The sequence below is a fragment of the Corylus avellana genome, chromosome ca10, assembly GCF_901000735.1.
Source record: "Corylus avellana chromosome ca10, CavTom2PMs-1.0".
NCBI classification, from domain to species: domain Eukaryota; kingdom Viridiplantae; phylum Streptophyta; class Magnoliopsida; order Fagales; family Betulaceae; genus Corylus; species Corylus avellana.
Genome location: NC_081550.1, coordinates 8,149,410 through 8,166,600, shown reverse-complemented (window position 1 = coordinate 8,166,600; position 17,191 = coordinate 8,149,410). Strand labels below are relative to the sequence as shown.

The 17,191-nt window shown below is 33.0% G+C and overlaps 1 protein-coding gene across 1 annotated transcript; it reads left to right on the top strand.

Annotated features, from left to right (window-relative positions):
• The first annotated feature begins 2,072 nt into the window (after positions 1-2,072).
• On the top strand, positions 2,073-8,989 carry LOC132163901 (putative axial regulator YABBY 2). The gene is made up of 6 exons (XM_059574278.1): positions 2,073-2,515; positions 4,316-4,435; positions 4,810-4,918; positions 5,677-5,725; positions 5,839-5,914; positions 8,593-8,989. Exons 1-6 carry the CDS (start codon positions 2,444-2,446, stop codon positions 8,707-8,709), a joined length of 543 nt encoding a protein of 180 aa, XP_059430261.1. The 5' UTR covers positions 2,073-2,443; the 3' UTR covers positions 8,710-8,989.
• The last annotated feature ends 8,202 nt before the right edge of the window (positions 8,990-17,191 follow it).

Genomic DNA, 17,191 nt, shown 5'->3' with positions numbered 1-17,191 from the left:
GATAACTAGAAATTCGTGCCGGGAATATTTAGTTCTCTAGAATCGACAAAAGTAATGTTCTTCATTTGAAAAGACTTCCATGAATCATGATGATCACTTGCTAGTTTCAATCCCATATAAGCAAAACAAAAATATATTATTGGATCTAGTTTCACTTATTCAAAGAAAAAAGTCTACATTATTTGATTGGAAATTTTTTTTTTCTTTTCTTTTCTTTTGGGCTTTTGGGTAAGTAAAAAAAAAAGGAACATGTACATGTTATATATAAAAACAAAAAACAAAAAACAAAAAACAATGACATGGAGAGTTAGTGGTTCAGGTCTCAAAAAAATCTACATGAGATTAACAAGTACGTATTAAAATGTGGATTCAACTCTCCATAATAGAGAATCACTTACATAAGCACGATTAGTGTTGGCCGTCTTAAAAACTACTGATATCATGGTGGGGAACTGGGTCAGGTTCAATAGACTAGGCCCTTTCTAAGCAGTTTCAAGTGCTACCATGGACGGGCGTGATCGCCCCTTTCTATCCTTTTGAATAATAAATAAAAAATAAATAAAAATAAAATAAAAAAACTTGATGCAATTTCCAAAAACAAAAAAATGTACGTTGTTATGTTTCCACGACAATGTAAAACTTTGAGACAAATAAGAAATTAGAAAGAGCACCTCGTATTTGGATAGAGCGAGTTAGCTTAATAATCTTAAGACTAATTAATTAGTTTGCCAACATAATTGATATTTTAAGGATGTGACGCTTAGGGTGGTAAATTATAAGTCCAATCTAGCAAGTTGCGAATGAGCAATTTTATTTGTTTGTTTATGAACCATATAATAATTATTTTATTCCTTCTTAATTAGGATAAAATACTTACTATAATTATTATTATTCGTTTATTCATAAATCGATGCTAATGGTGATTAATTAGTTAAACAAATTATAGTCAAGTTTTATATTGTTTGAGTTAATCAAATTGAGTAATTTTCATTAATTAACTTATATAAAATAAATTCAATAACTTTATATTTTCAATAAGTTATATCTACTTGATTTTTTAATAACAAAATAGACCTGACATAAATAAACTAATAATAATATCTATTTCATCATACATGCATTGAGAGAGAGAGAGTTCTTCGTAAGGAGCTATTTAATTATGAGTTGACGAACAATATCATTCATATTCTTATTAGGGTAGGCTATTTTTAACACGACTCACGAATTCGAGACGAATTCAATACAAAATTATTGTGTTAGCATTTGATGGGTCTTGTCCATTTAATTAAACTGATTAGGTTAATGTTAACCTATTTAGTCTTTATATTCATATCTCGACACGATTCAAGTTCGACACTCTACATTTGGGGTTTGCAATTTTTGACACAATTGACGATTCCGGTACGAACTCAATACAAAATTAGTGAGTTAGGGTTAAGAGATCTTCTCGTTTAATTAAATGGATCGAGTTAATATTGACCTATATATATATATACTCATGCCTCGACATCCGAACACAAATTACTACCTCGATCTAATTCTTCTTAAGATAAGAGCTATGTTTGCGAATTAAATTATGGAATGATAAAAGGGTAAAAATATATAAGAAATATAAATAAAGTACTATAATTTGGTAAAGAAGAAAAAAATATTCTACATTTTTGTTTTTCTTTAGGGTTTCACTTTCACCCATACAAATAAAAAAACACACTAAGCATATTGGATTCGAAAAGCGTTATAGTGAAAAGCTAACATGACAACTACAGTATTGAAGTGAAAATACTTGAAAGTGTAAAAAACATAAATCTTATATTATTATGATTATTATTATTTTTTTTAAGTGGGAATTAAGTGGTAAAAAGAAAGATTAGAGAGACACTTAGCATGTCTCCCATCCCAATAAACTTCTCTCTCAAACCTAAACATTCCAAGCATTAATATCTCGCCCCCCTCGTCCGCTACAGAAAGCCAGGATGGTTAGAGGATGGGTCACTCCCACCCACTCATTCTCTCAATCATAATACACATAACCCCACACCCTTCCCCACTCTCTCTCTGTCTCTCTCTCTCTCCTATCTCTCTCTCTCTGATCTCTCTCTCTCCCCGTAAATCCACAACCCACCTTTCCCATAAACCACCTTTTCTTCAAAATACAAAAACCACTACCCCCACTCCCACAGTCCCACTTCACTGTTTTTTCCCGACCAGACTAGTCATATCCTTACATTTGTGATTTTTGTACACTTCTCTCTCTCTCTCTCTCTCTCTCTCTCTCAAAAAAACAAGCATTTTTCTCTCCTCTTTGTCTTTGTACCACCGTCTTCTTGATCGCAATCTCTCCTCCTTGTTGTTGTTGCTTCCTCACCCCACTCTCTTTATTTGTGAAAGAATTCTCCTTGATCCATCCGGCCAGCTGTGTTTTCACAATTCACAACTCTAAATTATGTCACTGGATATGATGGCATCCGAACGTGTTTGTTATGTCCACTGCAACTTCTGCAACACCATTTTAGCGGTACAACCCTCTCAATTTTCTCTCTTTTTAATGTTGTTTCTCTTTTCTTGTCCTTCTAAGGCTTTCTCTCTGCCCTCTCCCTCCACAGCTACCTCAATTTCACCTTCCGGCTTCTCAGATTAGCTAGTTAGCTCGATTTTTTTAAATCTTTACTGTCTAGCTGAAAGATGTTGTTTCTGGGATTACATTGTACATCCCAGTTTATAAAATTTGCTTTTTTCTTTGTTGTTGTTGTGAAATTCCCATCCATCGATTGAAATGAATCATGGGTTTCTTGTTTTACATGGGAATTAAACCTCATATGTTATATTTTATGAGAAATTTGAACTGGGTTTTGGCTCAAGAACCCCATACATGCATCAGGATAAATTCCATTGCAAACAAGGCGAAATTGTTTGGATATTGTTAAAGAAAAGCAATTTACAAGTCTTATGAAATTCTTGATGATCTTCATAGCCGCGAGAAGGAGAAGTTAGGTAGACAATTTCCAACAGTGATAACAGATTGCTTCCGGCTAAAGAAAGCGATTCCATATATAGAGTTCTGGGGCTATGACTAGGGTTACAGCTAGAGCTAGGTAGATATATATATATTAGGGTTCTTCCCAATTCCAAAGTCATGGAAAAAGTCAAGATGAAGCTTTTAACATCGATCTCAAAGCACGAGATTTTATTATATATATCATCATGTTTCTTTCTTTCTTTGTTTCTTTCTTTCAAAACTCTCATGTTTATATTATGTTCTCGTACAAAATGAGTGCTACCAAAGAAAATCATACAAATGCTTTTTTTTTTTTTTTCCTTCTATCATAAGATGCCTTCTTTTGAAACCCATTTTGCTGTTCATCTCTCTCCTATACACATCTTTTTGAACAATAAAACAAAAAAAAAGAGAGAAAAAACTGTGATCTTAACACCGCAAAGAGCAGTGATGATGATGTGGTTAATGGTGGCCATTGGCTTTATGGTTTCCGCTCCAGTCACGTCGTTTTCCTTCTCTCTCTCTCTCTCTCTGCGAGTTATAATCTTGCTCTTGAGGGTGTCAGCGGGCAGAAAAGTCAGGAGGCGCACCGAAAGGAAACAAGATATTGCAAAAAAGAGAGACAGCCTTAAATAAAGGGCAACGAGTCCTTCTAGTTATTACCCATCTGGGTTCTCTCTCTCTCTTTCTCTCTCTCTGCATACTGATCATTTCAACACATTTTTCTTGCCCAGAAAAAGAACAAAAAAAAAAAAAAATCCCTTACAGATTTGAAAGAGATATATTGTATAATGCATATGCATCCCTTTTCTTCTTCCACTTCCACTTCTGAGACTAAGATTTCTTTCTAGATTCTTAGACATAAATAAGAAGCAGTTTAGCTAGTTGTGGAACTGTTGGAAGTTATTTTGCTGTTGATCCATTCATTGTTTTTTTCAAACACTCAGGGGACTGTTTTAGTTATGAGAAAAATGTAGTGAAAATGCTTTGATGTGTAGTCCTAGACGGCTGAACCACCTTAATTCTCTGAGTATTTCTTCATTGAGTTATTGTAACTCTGGTCTCAATAGTTGCTGCTTCCCGTTTGTTGATTTACAGATTAAATGCTCTAGGGTTTGATAATGTCAGAAAAACAATTCATGTTTTTTTGTAGTTTGATTTTGCATATGTGAGAGAGACAGTACTAAGTGAGACCCAGAGGGAGAATTCACAGTTACACAACAAAAAATTTCCAATCATATATATATAGTTTGATTTTTCTGAAAGATTGCAAGTTTATAATTAATGTTTCTTTTGTATTCCAAAAATGGGGTTTGGCAGGTTAGTGTTCCATGCAGCAGTTTGTTCACCATTGTGACGGTTAGATGCGGGCATTGTGCTAATTTGCTGTCGGTTAACATGGGCGCTTCGCTTCAAGCAGCTCCTCCTCAAGCTCCGCAGGTATATATATTTGATGCTTTTGGCCTTCCTTTTATGGGATATATAGATATTCCCATTTGGGTGACTGAATATTATATATTTCTTATATATATATATATATATATATATATATATAACATTTCTAATATGTGTTAGCAAAATAATACTTCTTTTTCTAAACATACCAGCATTTCCTTGTTTCTTGAAAGGAACATTTTTTCCAAGAATCTTTTTCATTTTATTTTATTTTGGTATACAGTTTAAGCTCTTTGAATTCTCCTAGTCAAGCTAATTAAGCTGTAGTTTTGACTAAAAACCTTGATGAAAAGGAAAGAATTTTTTTTTTTTTTGCTTGTTTGGTAAATACGGTCTAATTCTTTGTCTTGTTTGAGTAGAAGCAGCACCAAAGCTCTGAAGACTGTGGGTCATCTTCCAAATGCAACAAGTTTTCTGCATTTGAGAGTACTGTAGAGCATGAACAGCCTAGAATGCCTCCCATTCGCCGTGAGTCTCATTCTCTCTCTCTCTCTCTCTCTCTCTCTCTCTATATATATATATATCCAGGCTGGATATAAGAACGCATGCACATTGGAAAGGATCCTATTCCAGTAGGGTAGTACCCTACGCTGAAATACTATTAATTACATCGACACCAATTAAAGTTTAATTGCATAACCACCTACCTAAACGTATATAATGTATGATGGACATCAACAATATGGAACCTTTAAATCCAAGTCTCTACCCAACTGGCCAAAGTAAATAAGCAGGCAGATTTTTAAATTTATTTATTATTATTTTTTTTTTTGGCCCTTCTCAGATGGTGACCTTACATAACAAATTTGACCTATCATTAGTTTTGTAGCAGAGCCCAAGAACCTTGCTGGGTCAATTTACAGTTAGAAAGATTCAAATTTGTAATAATTTTAACCCTAGCTATAGCTAGCTAGCTAGCTAGCTAACAAATAAGGCTGCCTTTTGATCAGTTACTGACCAATTTGTGATATTTTCAGCCCCTAATTTTGATCAGTATACCTTTTCATCAGTTATTGGACCAGTTATATATATATATCTGATTCAGAAATGCTCACAAAACTAGGAGCAATATTGGACCACAGAATATGTTCACAGATGGAATGTTAAAGACCCATATAGATGTATATATAATTACATAGAATTTTGATGCAAAAACTATAACAATTAACAGGTTCATGTTCATCATACAGAAAAATTATGTTTTAATTAAACTGTTTACATCACAGCCCCAGAGAAGAGACAAAGGGTTCCATCAGCATATAACAGGTTTATCAAGTAAGTCAAACAGTTCATAGCTGCTAAACCTCTCTCTCTTTCTCTCTTTTTCTCTCAAAACCTTGAAAGAGTTTACCTTGTTATTTTTTATTTTTTATTTTTGTAATTTGTAGGGAGGAAATCCAAAGGATTAAGGCAAGTAATCCTGACATCAGCCACAGGGAAGCTTTTAGTACAGCTGCAAAAAATGTGAGTTGTAATAAGATTATGTAAACCAATTGGATGGAGTAGCCTAACTAATTACGCATGCATCATCACTGCCTCAAAAATGCATTACTGTTTCGCTCAAAACATTACCTCATGCAATCTTTCCTGGCCTGAGGAGGCCATCATGTTTCTCAACCAATAATTCTTACTTTTGACCTATTGTTTTTTGTTTTTTTTTGTTTTTGTTTTTGATCTATAAAGTATAGCCCTTTAAGCTAAGTTATATTCTCCTCTTCACACCCACTTATTAACATGGTTTCCCATGTCAATTACATAAAAAAAAAAATTCACTTAAAATACGTTATGTCAATCAATATAAAACGACAGTAAAAAGCAGCATTACTTTCTACTTACTGATTGATCATATCGTTGTTCGTTCCCTTTCTTGCTAATAGGTGTTTTTTACACTATATTTTTGGGTACTAACTGTTTTTAATTTCGGGGGTAACAAAATATTAGTAAAGAAAGATCTATGCTAGTAGTTTTAGATGGTAAAATGCTAGAAACCACACTTAAGTGAGATTCAAGCTTGTATCTCACTTTGCTAATATGTCACTATCAATTAGGCTTTGTTGAAAGTGGAATGGCCAAACAACATAATTTCAATGATGTTTTATTCATGATTGTGAATAGTATATATGTATCAAATTCCTTTGGTCACAGTAAAAGTTTACTTTGCCACAGGGGTGGTACATCATTGATATATTGTTACCTAAAAAAGCACTATTAATAGACAACTTATATACCATCTTATTTCAAAATTGGAAATTACTTTGATTTGTATGGATAATAAAACAATTAGAAGAGTTGATTATTTGTGATCTTTCCCCACTTGAGTCAACTAGCATTTTATTCATCACCTTAATGCCACACAAACTATAGGGCTTGTTTGCTAATACTTTTTAGAACTAGTTTTTTGCATTTTTAGCAAAAACAAACTAAAATAAAAGCATTAAGAACAAATTAAACACAAAACACTCAAAGCTACTTTTAATTTTATGTTGCATTGCAACTAAAAAGCAAATTAAACGCACATTTTAAAAAGCATTAGCAAACGAACCCGTAAAAATTTGGCATTGTCGGTTATCTCATCACATGCATTAATTGATCATTAGCTAGGACTTGGCTTAGGATTGAATCTTACTTGGTGAAAAAAAAAAAAGTGTACACAGAAATGGCATCATAATTTAGGCAATTGATCATATTTTTTAGGTTCAGTTTAAACCACCTTTGGGAAATATTACAAGAATAGCTAAATTAAGTAGGATGATGAAAAGCAGGCTGTGAATGGTAACTTCACCTACAATGTTTCTAAGTATAGAGGAGACAGAATCTAATTATTTTTCCTTGGTCCATATATATATATTCAGTTATTCACAATGATGGGAATCGAGGGAAAAGCTTTTTTTTTTTTTTTTTTTTTGGAAAAAGCTTGCCTCTTATATATTGTTGGCCAAATCACATCTGGGGTCCCATCGATCCAAAGTAACCTAGGTGAGGTCAAGAGTTCAAATCATGTGATTTAATGCACATGATATAAAACATTATATATTCTCCAATGCTTTACTAAAAGTATATATATATATATATATATATATATATATATATATATATATATATATATATATTACATTTTTAAAACATGCATATGATGATGATCACTTTATAGCTTGAGCCTTTTTTATTTTATTAAATATTTAGCCAAAGTTACTGAAAATTATGGAAGGTTTCATCTTCCAATTACAATTAGAAATTACTTAAAAATGATATATAGACTCTTATTTATAATAAAGAAATTACCTTGGAGGGATATGTTTGTTTAATGGATATGATTGCCTTAATTCTCATGATTTCACTCACTCATTGTAACTTCTTAAAAGGAAATTAATGACTTTTTTAGGAATAATTTTCACCATTTTCTTCATTGAATTTATTTCCATTATTATGGGAAAAAGGTTGGACATCAAAAAGCTGGTAATCCATTTGAGCCAGTAGTGTTGTATACAATTAAGGTAGCACCCAAATGATTATAATTATATTTTATTCATGAAGGGACTAACATCTATAGGTAAAGAATTGCTGCAAGTCCTTTCACCATGATGCTTCTTTTTATATTTATCAGTGCATCTTTTATCATATAAGACCCAGGCAATCAGAAACTAAGGGCATTAGACAACTTTTTAGAGGTTGTCTTTTGTTTTTCTAGTTGTAATGGGACATATAGGTGAAAAAGTATTTTTTTAATATTTTGTGAGTGTTATATATTTTGAATTGTTTATATAATGTTTTTGTATTTTTGCTTAAAAAAAAAAAAAAAAAAAACATCTTTAAAAAGCGTTATCAAACGAGTCATAAGCATTTAATGACCATTATGATTGCTAAGCGAAATTGATAACTTTGCTTTGTAAATTTTTCATGTCTTTCCTTTTGAAACTATTGTTATTGCTATTAGAAAATTGTAATGGATCAAGAGAGGAGATCTCCTGTTATCTAAGTAGGGCTTCCCTGTCCGAGAAGAGACTTGAGCCTTGGTCTTCGGATAGGAGATCTCTCTCCAAATATTAAAATGAATATTCAATTGTAGAAGATCTCCATCCGAGGTATTGTGTATTTAAGTGGCCTAACAAGTTTTTTTTTTTTTTTTTCCTGGATTTGATCAGTGGGCACATTTCCCTCACATTCACTTTGGGCAAAAGGTGGATGGCAACAAGCAAGCAAAGTTGGACCAGGCATTTGCAGGATCAGAGGGAATACAAAAGTCTAATGGATTCTACTAAGAGATGAAGAGGGTACCCCATGCCCCTTTCATAGCTTGTTTTTCTATGCAAAATAGTGAAAGTGTTGAGGTTGATGAAGTCTCTTGCCCAATCAGGAAGGCCCTCTTTATAAACCTCCCACCCCTTGTTAATTGTGTGTACTTGTTGTTGGCCCCTCTAACTTTTAAGAAGTGATGCCTGCTATTCTTGTGATTGCATTTATTTTCTTGTACTACATTTCTTTAACTAAACTTTATTATTATTATATATAATATCTCCTCCCATAGTGTGCGATTGAATATTTTCTTTGCTTCTTAATTACCAATTAGGAATAACTCTCTCTCTCTCTCTCTCTCTCTTTTTACTGACATTTAAAAAAAAAAAAAAAAAAAAAAAAAAAGCGCTGAAAATGGGTCCTTGGATTGAGCACCAAATGGAGGGAGAAGAAAATTACGTGGTCCTCAAAGAGAAAAGCATATATTTATGAATGATGATAGGGATGATGGATGGATACAGTGCTTGATTCTGTTCACCTGCTGCAAGTTCAGAGATGGCAGAGATAAATATATTATTATTATTATGAAAGATAAGCAAATGAGGAGGCAGAGGTAGACGACACGACCTTGGGATACACGAATCCAACTTTTACAAGGCTTAGGTTGCCCAACCAGATCATCACAACTTCGTCAAAACCACCTACAATTACAAAGCATCCATCACAGGTTGTTGACTATATATAATTACTTTTCTGCTTTTTGAAAAGAAAATGATAGTGTTTTTTTTTTCAAAAAAAATAAAAATAAAAAAAATTCTGAGCTAAAATTAAACATCAATCACTCTCTTTAATTTACTTGACCAAAACAACAATTAAAGCAACTTGTTCGTTATTAGATAATCATTAAGAATCTGATCACTTCAAAACTGTTATCTAATCAACTTCTTTTCTTTAACCTTTTCATGAAAGAATATATTTATTAATCTTTGAAAAATTTATATATCCAAACTAATTTCCAGTTTATATTTAGAAGATTTCTTGCACCAAGCTAATCTCTATGTTTTCCAAGGGTTTATTTAAAAACCAAAAAAGAAAAAGGAAAAAAAAAAACTTTTATAGAACACAAAACAAAACAAAACACATACCCTTAACCACTGCATACTGCTTCTGTCATGATGACGTGGTGAAAACATAGTAACAGGCTGTGACGGTTGTGAGCATCTTCCACCGTTAATCAAAGTGTGATGCAAACTGTGTCCTGCATGGTACAACCACTGTACGTGCCCCAGCAAGCAGCGCGCACTTGCTTCTTTTTCTTGACATCCAAAGTGCATGGCCTGTGGCATGGGAAACAAAACCCACCTGTGTTGGTAGCACGTACGTACCGGTGCAGCTTTGTACAGTAAAAGAAATATTCACGATCATCATATCTGGAGAGAGAGAGAGATTTTTTTTTTTATTATTATAATAAATATTTATGGGTTCCATTTGTTTGTATTCTGGGAAGGGGTTAAGCGTACAGAATCTGAAACGTCAAATCATGTAGTTGGATGTTTGTGTGGCTCTTTGTTTGTGAGTTGGGTCTTGTCTAAAAGATGGATCACTCAACTTTCTTAACTTTTTATAAAAACAATGAATGTCTGAATCGGACTGTCATGTCAATCTATATATATATATTTATATATTATTATATGTGGGGGAGAGAGAGAGGATGAAGAAGAAACAGAAGAAACAGAAGAAGCAGCAGAAGGAGAGAGAAAGAGAGAGAGAGATTCTGGTTGTGATTTAACATTTAATTTCTTGTTGCAGAGGGACATGAAAGCAAGCGGGTTAGAGCACACCCACACTCCATGCGTGTAAGAATATATGCACACACCCCACACACACCTGCCTCACATAATTACTCACCATGCATCCTTTTCTCTGACATTCAACATAAAAGGACACTTTTTTTATTTTTTTATTTTATTATTATATATTTATTTACATTCTTTAGTGTAACTTTATTCGGTTAAAACTTTTATAATCAATATAAGAAAAACAAATATACATATTTCCTTCAAATTTTAACTTTATTTGTTAATATCTTTTTAAATTATCAATTGTGTTGTCAATCTCTTTCATAAGCTATCAAAATAATGTCAGTGTCTTCTAATACCAACAAAAAAACAAAAATGACCTCAAACAAAGTTTAATAAGACAAAAAAATCCTTATAAAATTAATAAAAGAACAAAAATTTGAAGAAAACCAAAACTCATTCTTTAAAAAAATTAAAATGACCCCCTTGGTTTTTCAAAAACCAAAATTATTTGTTTTAAAAATAAAAATAAAATAATTTTTTCGTTTTCTTAAATTTTCATTTTTATTTTTTAAAGTTTATATATATATATATATATATATATATATATATATATATTATCTCAAGAGCTTAAATTTATAATAAATTTAATTATTTAATTAGTATTTTAATATTGCTTCTCATTTGCGAGCTTAGCTCTCTTAATAAATGAGGCATAACAAGTGAAATATTCAATTGAAATAAGAGCAAAATTATAAAAACAAGGTTGTTCTTCACGCTTGATGTTGTGTATGCATGGTAAGAAATTGGTGTTAACGTTACTTGTTCTTCGTGCCCACTTAATTCCTTAACACTCATCCTAAAGTTGGAGTTGATACTAAAGACACCTAACTTGCTCAAGAGATGTTGAAATTGTGTTGTACCAAATGCTTTAGTGAATAGATCGACAGCTTGCTGATTTGTAAACACGTGAATGATTTAAATAATTTTGGCTTGGAGTTTCTCTCGGATGAGGCGACAGCCAGTCTCTATATGTTTTGTCGCTCATGGAATACTAGATTTGAGGTTATATGAATGGGTGCCTTGTTGTCACAATATAGTTTAACCAGCTGTGGATGTGTCACGTTCAGATCTAATCTTAAATGTCTTTGCATCATACCCAATCCGCATCACAGAATGCGTACCCGTAACTCGAGGTTTCATGTGGCTTATAAGAGAATTCTTTGTCTTTGAGATTGCTTGATGTATCATATCACTTTATATGATACAATGTTAAATCATACCCTTATGTCAAAAGGTTAAACATGTAAAAATAATAAATTTAATTATTTAATTAATATTCTACAAAATAATGTTTAAATCCATTATCTTTGACATTTTCTCACGTCATTCCGGATCAAATCAATTCTTAAGGTTTAATATATTATTAAATTACTCTCTTGGTCTCAATTTTGTTAATTATTTTATAAAATATGACACCATATCTAATACTTTTGCGACACGAATATAAATTGTACAATCAACCTCCCCATGTCCCTTAAATAATTTGATTTCCTCCCATGCTTTCTCCTTCTCCAAAAATACATTATCTTTTTTTTTTTTCTTCCTAGAAGTCATTAAACTTAAGCTCATATTTTTGTCTATTTAAATTTAATTTCATAAAAATATTTATTGTATTAAAATGCATGTTATTTATAAATTTTCATTTATCGTAAGAAAGAGAGAGTGAATTATAATTAATTGACATGTTTTTAAAGAACTTCGAAGATTTGTAAACATTTTAGTCAAAAAAATCTTTTGAATTGAAAGAGTCAGAATTAATTTATAGATAATTTGTATACATTTTCATCAATAATTATGCTTTGGATATTTTTTCACCTAATTAAAATTTTCACATGAAATTAATTAATGGGCTCTGTTTGGCTACTTATTTTGAACCCTAAACAAGATTTAGTTGAAAATGTGGGATCTAGAAACTCCTGCCCCCCACTCTAAGTGGGTGCATGCTTCCGTGCCTTTAGGATCAAGAAATGATTAGCTATGAATAAATAAATAAAAAGTGGTAGCAGACGGAGAAAGCAGTAGCAACCAACCCATGATTTGGAGGTCAACTTTCTTTCTTTCTTTCACACTTCAGTGCTATATATATGTTCGCACTAAACCAAATGATCCCACAACTACACTTTTTTTTTTTTTAATAAAAAAAAATTAATTAATTTTTTATTTGAATAGGCTCGACCTAAAATGATATATCCTCCAATAAAATCATTGAATTGGTAAAACCCCTATTGGCTTTCCCTACATTTAATTAATCATGTATATCTAAATGAAAAAAGATAAAAAATAAAATAAAAATAAAAATAATCAATCAATAATCTTTATTCACTCCAGAAAATCAAGAACGAAAAAACAACCAGAGCATAGAGCTCTCTAGAGAAAGAGGAGATTGCTCTAGGGTTACAATATCTGAATAATTCTAGGGACTTCCTCCATCCATACTAAATCAATAAATGCTTGTACTTTTGCGTTTGCGAGCCCATGTGCTGCTTAATTGGCCTCTCTATTTACATGCCCCACCACCCATCTTCGAAAATGCATGAGCACCTGTTGGATATCTCCCACGATTTGTCCATAAAGGCACAGATTAGGGCCTAATCCCATTATTGTCTCAATGACAAGCTTGGAATCTCCTTCTAAGAATATCTCCTGTAAAGTAATATCCCGGCAGAGTTCCACTGCACTCAGCGCCCCCATAGCTTCGACTGTGGCTAGTTCTTGGACTATTGCCAATGATCTGCTCCTAGCCACTATGACAAGTACCAGAAAGTCACGTATGATCACGCCAATCCCCAGTCTTTTAAGCTTTGTATTCAGAGCTATGTCCCAATTCGCTTTAAATCCCCCCTGTTGCGGAGGTTTCCATTTTGCCGGTAGAGTTGATAAGGGACGAGTCTCACTATCCCCCATGTGTTCTGTGATACCCTGGGCCTGGTGAAATTGTTGCAAAAGGTCTTCAGCCTCCCGTACTATAAGGTTTGGATGGGTAAGCAAACCGCCATGCACCACTGTGTTTTGTCTCATCCAAATGCCACGGGCTATTATTGCGCAGAGGTCCATCTCCTCATTACTGCATCTAGCTATAAGAGCTCCCATTAGTTCCATAATCTCTGAGAAAGAACCATGGGTTTTTTGGATCTTTCATCCACATCCCCCCATATGTCTTGAGCTGCCGAGCACTCCCATATTGCATGCATGACTGTCTCCGACCCCCTAGTACAAATCGCACATGTATCATCTTGCACTATACCCTTTTTGAACAAATTCTCCTTTGTGGGGTGAAAATTATTGCACATCCTACAAAGGAAAACTCCAGTGGAATTTGAAACTTTTAAGTTCCAAATGGTCTTCCAAATAATGTTCTAACCCAATTGAGACAATCCTTCCCCTCCCAACTGTGACTTTCTCTCCTTTTCCAGGTAGTAGGCACTTCAGACAGTGAAGTTCCCTGTCTTTGTGAGGCGCCAAATCATCTTATCCTTTTGGTTATATCGGCTCAGAGGAAGATTACATATGATTTCAGCTTCTTCCTCCTCAAAATGTTCTCGGATAAATTGGACATTCCAACCCTCCATTCTTGGGTCCATCAAAGTACAGACCTTGGCATCCTCTTCCCCATTCCAATAGAGCATTTGGATCTTAAAAGAAGTCGGTCTAGGAACCCAACAATCCCCCCATATTTTCACTAATCTCCCATCTCCAATTCGCCATATTACTCCATCACGCACCATCTTAAAAGATGGCCTACTTCCAAGTTTTGAATCCCAAAAAGACCTACAGGGATAGGATTTTACCCTTATAATTTTTGATGCCAGGATGTCTGGATTTTGTATGAGTCTCCAGCATTGTTTTACAAGGAGGGCCGTGTTGAAACAAGTGAGATCTCTAAAACCCATTCCTTGTTCCACCTTGGATCTTCCCATCTTTGCCTAGTTCATCCAGTGGATTTTGTTCTCATTCTTCTTGTGTCTCCACCCGAATTTCCGCATAATAACATTTTTCTTCTTACAAAGTGTTTTTGGCAACAGGAAAATACTCATACTATACGTGAGGATTGCTTGGAATACCACCTTCAGAAGAATCTCATTTCCAGCTTGGGAGAGGAACTTCGTCTTCCAATCATTGACCCGTTTCCTCACTCGATCATTCATGCTTTTGAACTCCCCAATTCGGGACTTTCCCACAAGGGCTGGGAGCCCTAAGTACTTATCATATCGTTGGGTAGCCTGTACACCTGTTAATTGTAGGAGAGTATCATGATCCTCCTACCTAGTATTGTGGCTGAAAAAGATAGAGGTTCTGTCGTGGTTCCAAAAACTTGTTGTGCAAATTTTAATATACTCGCAAGTGCACGAATCGTTTGCAATATAATGTTTTGCAAGTGCAAGGTTGAACCCACAGAGAATTATATTTTTTAAAGAACAATTTAAATTTAAACTAATTAAATCCTAACCTAGTTCCAAAAGGGTTTTGAATTTTGGTTTTAAAATTAAAAGACAAACATAAACTAATTAAAATAAACTAAGAGATAAAATACTAAGGTTTGGGAATTCACACTCACCGAATCATAACAACATATTTATATGTTTATCAATATTAATCTAAAGTTCTTACAATTAAAATCTTAGATATGTTTTACTATGTTTCAAACAATTAATCAAAACCATCTCATGTATCCATTCATTGCACAAATCACAAGATGAATCCAATATCAATTAAATCATTAAATATATCCGTAAATCATAAAAGATATCCAATCTTAATTGAAACATCAAATGTATCCGTAGAACAAATCACAAGGGATATCCAATTATTTAGACAAATAAAATCAAGCAATCAATTATGTGAAATTATCTTAAATCATCAAGTATATCCTTAAATCACAAAAGATATCAAAGAATCACTTCACACATTGAAAAGAAATAAAACAATGGAAATATTAAACCCAATAAAATCAGATAAATAAATATTTACATGAAAGTGTTGACGTTCTTTATCAGTGAGGCTTCATCCCCAACCTCAGTTGGGAATTTAGCTCCACATAAAAATAAAACCTAAATCTAAAGAAAACATAAACTAAAAAGAGAAAATTTGTAAAATTTTGCTCTCTGGAATTTTATATCTTTTCTTTAATGCAAAGAAGTCTATTTATAGGCTTAGGAAAGTCCTAAAAGCCCTATTAAACCTAGATAATTCGGAGGTCTGTCTCCCAGTTAAAATAGAAGTCTGAAATCGGAATAGGATTCGTCCATATTTGTGTCCTTTTATTGCGGGAAAATTTTGGCATAGTAACCGTCCGAATTAAGAAAATCCTATTTCACAACTAATTGTAGTATTTTGAATTAGCTTTCCAACGCCACTTGAATCACTTAAATCCGATATTTGAGCGGAAAGTTTTGGTTAAAATATTGAGACATAAGCAGAATCTAAATTTAAATCAAATCCGAAATTTTATCCAATCTGAACTTTAATTCAATCTGATCTTTAATCCGATTTAACATTTTCTTGGATTTGGTTAAACTTAACCACCTCATCTAGGTCTTCTCAAAGTATGATTTCTTCCAAACTTTGCATTTTTCCCTTTAAAGCTGTAATTTTTCTTTAGTGACCTACAAAACACTAAAAACACAAAACTAACACAAAATATTAAATAACGATACAGCTATAGGATTAACTAATGTAAATAAAGGGGTCCAAATATGCAATATTTGACACTTATTAAACACCCCCAAATTTACATTTTGGTAGTCCCTTAGCAAAACAAAACGAAAAATAAAATGAAAGCAAGAAACATAAATCTTCATTCGTGGGAGAGACGATTGTATTTAGGATATGCAACAAGCCTTTTAAACCTCTAGGCATCCTTAGTGGATAAGTGAAGTCTCATGAGAGCTTAACAGGAATGATACCCACAAACATTATAGCACTATGTTATTAACAAGAAAAAAATTTCACATAAACTATGGTTCTTATTCATGAGTAAACTTAAAAAAACAAACACCATCATCATAGTCAAAAGGAAATCCAGAATCAAATCACTCATAAATAAACAATTGAGACTTCATATGTTCTGAAAAGTGCAAAGTGTAATTAGCATTCAATCATGAAGCTTTCAGTTTAAACTAAAGACAAGTTCCATAAAATTTGTAAAAATCCCTATCAAATAAAACAACCAAGGCAAGATATGCTTTTTTTTTTGTTTTTTTTTTTAATTTTTTACAGGCTCTGCAATGTCTAACTCCCTTAAGCTTTCTAATTGACCCATGTAACAAGTGTTAAGCCAATGACTCCCAAGGCAGGTGACTTTAGGGCACTAGATGTAAAACATCTCTAATGGCTTATTAACTTAATTAAAAAAGGCTACGAAGCCAGACTAGCCATATCTTAAATCAACACTGAACTTCACACCTTTTGACGCGAACACTCAATGCTTAATGAGGCAAGAGGTCCAGTTACTCAGCGGAAAACTCAACTTGATCTTTTTTTTTTCTTTTTTTTTTTCTCTTATTTATTTATTATTATTATTATTATTTTATCTTGCAAGCCAATGGTTATTCATCAATAGGTTATCCAACAAATCTCAAAGAGAACAAGCTTAAGCTCACAGAAAACGTGTTAATGTGCTCATAAAAATTTATCTCAAAACAAGTGA

Excerpts from the sequence above, each read along its gene's own strand:
- LOC132163901 (XM_059574278.1), top strand. The coding sequence starts at position 2,444 with ATGTCACTGGATATGATGGCATCCGAACGTGTTTGTTATGTCCACTGC. Across the intron at positions 4,919-5,676 it reads TAGAATGCCTCCCATTCGCC|CCCCAGAGAAGAGACAAAGG; the intron begins GTGAGTCTCATT and ends TTTACATCACAG. Across the intron at positions 5,915-8,592 it reads TTAGTACAGCTGCAAAAAAT|TGGGCACATTTCCCTCACAT; the intron begins GTGAGTTGTAAT and ends GGATTTGATCAG.